Source organism: Triticum aestivum, chromosome 3A, assembly GCF_018294505.1.
Source record: "Triticum aestivum cultivar Chinese Spring chromosome 3A, IWGSC CS RefSeq v2.1, whole genome shotgun sequence".
NCBI classification, from domain to species: Eukaryota; Viridiplantae; Streptophyta; class Magnoliopsida; order Poales; family Poaceae; genus Triticum; species Triticum aestivum.
This window is the reverse complement of record NC_057800.1, coordinates 34,042,285-34,047,825: the sequence shown is the minus strand read 5'-3', so window position 1 is coordinate 34,047,825 and position 5,541 is coordinate 34,042,285. Positions and strand designations below refer to the sequence as shown.

The following is a 5,541-nucleotide window of genomic DNA, read 5'->3' as shown; positions in this document are numbered from 1 at the left end:
TCAAGTGCAGCCCAGCACGTGACGAAGGCCCAGCCCAACCTGTCTAATGCGCGCAGTGGATCGATCAATCAATAGATCCATACGTGCTTTCCTATTCGTCCGCTCCACGCTGCGCTTTGTGCCGTTGACCTTTGGCTTTCGTCCGTATCCCCCCGTACGCCGTACTCGCCGCCTATCGCCATATCACGGTGAGTCGTCGAATCAGTGGAGAAAAGAAGGAACAGGTACGCTGCATCAGTCCCCAAACCCAATGCGGTCTGCCTCAGCCTCTTGCATATCCGGTTCTAATTATTGCTTTTTTTTTCTCTAACCCTAGGGAATTAGGGCTACTGAATAAGACTAGAGATTTTGATTGTATTGGGTAATTGGACTATTTTAAATAATTTCGCACCGAGTGGAGACCAATATTGCAACACTCTAGGACGGCAGCACAATATCAAATAATTTTTATGTTACAACCGTGCAATTGCAATTCAAGTATTCTGTGTGTACACATGATTCATAGTTCTTTTCTTCCTTGCAAATTTTAATTATTTGAATAAATTACAAATTTCAAGTGAAGCTCGGTTTATTGAAAGGTTTCTAAAAAAAAGGAGAACCTCAATGCAAGATGAAAATGTTGGTCTGTCATACGAACATAATCAGAATGATGTCTCTTTCCCGCCACCATTAGATGGACAAAGTAATGCCTCACCGCATGAACAGGATTAATGTCCCGCTCCGCCATCACCACATGGACAAAATAATGCCTCCAGATATGGAGTTCTGCCAATAATACAAGGAATTCATTTCAAGCTGAAGAAGAGATCAATTGGGAAGGAAAAAAATTGATCGAGGTAAAAGGAGAAGCATTGATGAGTACCATCCAAATTAGCAAGATTTGGTAAGAAGGAAATATTTGGCCAATGGGCCTTCTCAACCTTGTACTTATTCTTAAGTGGATTGCTCTAATGATGTTATTGATTGGTTGCTTCAAGAATTTGATAATAGCTTCACGGAGAAAAATTCTGAACTGCTTGTTCACTCGGCGACTTTGAGCCCAAATGAATTATTTCGTGATTTCAACATAGTGCATTAGATGAGTCTTGCTAAATTTTATCCAAAATATTTTGATGATGGAGAACTCAGGGACCTTAGACATCACCTTCATCTTTACATTATTGTGTCCGAGCAAGATGATCGCTCCTCTGGTTTATGTAATATTTGTGAGCTCTCTCAAAAAGTGGAGACAATAAAACATGTTGTCTATCCCTTGGTTTATCAGACTTATTATTGCACAACTGTAATTAATATTTTTCTAAGTGATTTTGCTTCTTTTGATTTGTAGGCAATCAAGATCTAGTGTTGCATTTTCTTGTCATCGGTTATACTTTATCCATAATCTGGACATTTCGGTTCTTCTTCAACGCTCAATTTCCTGCTATCAACTAATATTTCAAGTGAAACTCTTTATTTTAGATCTCTGGTAAGCATATTCAACGTTATATTGTATTCTTGGTATATTGTATTGTTATAAGTCTGTTACTTTTATCTATATAATTACATGAGATCGACATATATGTGATAGAGATGGGACCCCGGGTCATTTTTGTTCTGGATCCACCCCTGCCACTGATCATGATAAGTAAATGGTACTAGCGGTCTAAGAACTTACCTTGCGGGTGCACTTCAGTCATGATACTTGCAAACCGAAAAACCCCTTCATAAAACTTGTGTTGCGGGTGCAGTTTGGTCACACGGGCCATTTAAACCAGCCAGCCATCGGTTTTCTCTATTTTGCAGTCACACGCGGCGCATGTGACATCGGTTGAGCACCAAAACTGTAATATGGCGCTCACCAGAGTCCCTGGTTGGCCTTGATTTTTTACACCAAGGCCCTTGGCTTCGTAGGTAATTTTGTATCTGACCTCTTAAGTGTTGTGACTCACGTTTTGCACCTGTTTTTTTCATCACAAAGGCCCCTACTGTCGTATATTGATGACCGCAGAGGATACACGACCAGAGAGTATCTTAGATTTTTGACCCAGACAGGTATGCATCGCCTGCCCTATTTTTTTGCACGTCTCCCTTCTTGTTTTGCTTATCACACCATTCACATTTTTTGAAGGATGTAACGAATTTTTTTAATATACGAGCAATTTTAGATACAGTGTGGACATTTTTCTAAATAAGTGATGAACATTTTTGATTTTTGAATATGTGGAGAATATAAACAGTTGGACTAGTAAACTTTTGACATAGTACCAGCTACACACTGCTTTTCATTTTCTGTTTTTCTTGTTTTTCATTTATTTTTTATACATGTACATTTTTCTCAAATTCATGGACATTTCTAAAACTTAATGGATTTAAAAAATCAGCAAACAAATGTTTTACAATAATATATTATTTTAACCTGTAAAAAATGGGTTACTCATTTTTTAAGCTAATAGTTGCCTTTTTTTAACCGGTTTTTCTTCATATCGAGCAGTGCCGAATTTTTGTCGAGCAGAATCGGGAACTTTTGTGAAGCTTGGCCGAGCAGTCATTTTATCTTGGGTGGTTTGTGCAGTTTGGTCCTCAAACTCAGAAAGTGCTCGTTTAAGGTCCCTAAACGAGCTTATATGGTCCACCAACGGTCCTAAATACCACGGCACTCGGTCAAAAATATATTCTGGTGGCTGCAGGAATTTGAGTCAAATTTAAGCAGAACCAGAAACTTTTTTCAAACTTGGGGAACCAAACTTTTTCAACGAATACATTTTCGACAAATACATATGCTTGAAATGCAATGTACTAGAAAGAGCTAGAATAGCCACTGCGGCCATCCAAATTAATATCAAGATACAAGTTTGAGTGCAGCACCCTATGTTGATCGATCACTTAGTTAATTTGTCGCCACTAGTGTAGTGGTGGGATGCTCTGCTCGTTCCTGAAGTAGTCGTGAGGATCCACCTTGCCCTTGGCCATGGCGAGCCTCTTGAAGTTGCCCTTGTAGTACTTGTCGCCCCAAACCTTAGCGGCCGTGTAGCTGGTGACGTTGCCCACAACAACGTTCCTGCCGAGGTCGAGGTCCCTGTAGTTCACGTACGCCTCCCTGGGGTTCTTGCTCACGTAGGGCGCCATGAAGGCGTAGAAGTCCTTGAGCCACCTGGTCTGCGCCGACCCGTCGGTGTCGGCGGACCAGAAGTTCATGTACTGGATGTTGTAGAGCACGCCGGCACGGTGCGGGAACGGCGTCGCCGACTCCGGGAGGCTGCCGATCTGACCGCCGTAGGGGTCCATGATCATGATCCCGGCGTCGGGCTTGACGAGCCAGGCGAAGATCTTCACCCACACGTCCCTGGCGATGGCCCGGTGGACGAAGTCGGAGGTGGCCTTGTTGAAGGTGTCCATGGAGGTGGTCCGGTTGAGGATGTCCTCCACGGTGGCGGTGCTGTCCAGGTAGATGTATGGCACGGACTGGATCCACGTCATCTCCCTGCAGTGCGCCCGGTTCAGGCGGAGCTCTGGGAAGCGGCCGCGCATCAATGGCAGCAGCGTGTCGCAGGTGCCCAGGTACATGGACTGGAACTCGGCCACCTGCTTCGACACGACCACCCTTATGAAGAGGTCTTCCGGGAGAGCCGGCGCGATTTCTTGCCATTTCGTTAGCATGTCGACGGCGCCCTCGTCGACGGACCTCGGGACGCGGAACATGGTCAGCTTGGGCGGGACGGCCACGAGCTTCACCTTCCACGACAGCACGATGCCGAAGCTCTCGCCGCCGCCGCCGCGGAGGGCCCAGAAGACGTCCCTCCCCATGGCCTGCTTGTCCATGAGCTTCCCGTTGGCGTCGACCAGCGTGGCGTCCAGCACGTGGTCGGCGGCCACGCCGTACTTGCGCAGCAGCATGCCGAACCCGCCGCCGCTGAGATGGCCGCCCAGACCGATCGTCGGGCACAGCCCCGCCGGGAAGGCCAGCCTGTCGCTCACCTTGGAGATGGCGTAGTAGAGCTCCCCGACCGTGGCGCCGGACTCCACCGTCGCGGTGGCCGCCTTCCCATTGACGCGCACGGAGCGGAGGTTGGCAAGGTCGACCACCGCGAACACCTCGGGCCGCTCGGACCGGAACGAGAGGCCCTCGTAGTCGTGCCCGCCGCTGCGCACGCGGATGCGCACGTCGTGCCGGCGGCCGCAGACAACGGCGGCCTGGACGTGGGAGGCGTTGATCGCTGTGACGATGCAGAGCGGCCGCACCGTGCTAGGCGTGAACAACCTGGGGTTCCGGATGGAGGACACCAGCAGGGCCGGCCCTAGCATCTCGGAGGCCCTAGTGCGAACATGGTACAATGGGCCTTACTGTCACACCTTACGTCTCCATGTTCGCTGCTGCACATCGCAGCCGCAAGTTCGTTCAAACTATCCATATGACACAACAGTAATTTTAAACAAATATTTTATGATCTATCTAGAAGTGGCAATTTGAAATTTGAACAAAAACACAAACACCTTCCATACAAGAACAGTAGAGAAATGTCACAAGATAAACCCCCAGCAACATCTAATTGTCATGTGGTAATGTGGTGATGGTCGATCATCTTTAACATGAAACAATTACTTGTGTGAGAATTTCATGCAAGAGAATCGTCATATAATTCGCAATAAGCAAGAAAAGACAGACAATCCATAGGATGAACAATTTAGCTATGGACCGGTGCTGGTGTCAACGCCTTAGCGGCAAGCCAAATGTGGTTCATCTTCAGCTCGTCGCCGGTGCCAAGGAGGTCACCACCAGGGCCTTGTCGCCTTGGGTACTTACGAAAGAACCTATCTACTAGTAGTACAAAACTCACTGGCAAAGAAATTAAGGAGATGATACAGCTAAAAATCCATTCATGAGCGTCGCTTGGGTCCCGGCCCCCTGGGGACTTGGTGCAATTAATTGGGAGAGGAAGAAGATTGGACGGAAAGAAGAACGAACCGGCGGCGCTGTCTCACACAAAACGAAGCAATTAGGATTTAATCTCACGGCTGGCTCCACCATCCTTAATGGGTTGCGAGTGCTACCTTCCTCAGTTTTTTCCCTTCAAATGTATCAATACATGTGCACAGAGAGGGTGGGCCCCTGGACATGCTGGGCCCTAGGCGGCTGCACTCCTCGCCATGGCTTAGGGCCGGCCCTGGACACCAGGACCGACGTAAACGATGGCGAGCTCTGGGTGTGCAGCAGAGGCTTGGGTATGGCTGCGGAGAGGCATTGGAGGAAGCCGTGGGAGGAAGCTAGGGAAGGGACGACGGATGCGTAGCAAGAGAGGAGGCCGAAGAGGAGCGCAAGAGCTAAGCTCCGAGACGAGGCCATTGCTTGTTTATTTTTTCTTCTTGGATGGAGTGCTCACCTTGCATGGTATCGAGCTCTACATATAGCCCTAGATCGCTCTCCAGCTGGCAGCTCTGTACATATTAATGTCGTGGTCAACTCTTAAGAGCAAGTACAATAGAGCTGAGTCAGCGGGCTATAAGGAATAAACTAATATATTTGTGCTTAGTTGGAGGAAAGAGAAGAGGAGAGAGAAGTTAAGC

General features: G+C 47.6%; 1 protein-coding gene across 1 annotated transcript; it reads right to left on the bottom strand.

The window, feature by feature from the left end:
- Nucleotides 1-2,880: 2,880 nt before the first annotated feature.
- LOC123056682 (berberine bridge enzyme-like Cyn d 4) lies at nt 2,881-5,320 on the bottom strand. Its single transcript, XM_044479991.1, has 2 exons — nt 5,143-5,320; nt 2,881-4,253 (listed from the first exon to the last, which is right to left on the bottom strand). The coding sequence occupies exons 1-2, from the start codon at nt 5,318-5,320 to the stop codon at nt 2,881-2,883; spliced, it is 1,551 nt and encodes a 516-aa protein (XP_044335926.1).
- Nucleotides 5,321-5,541: the final 221 nt, after the last annotated feature.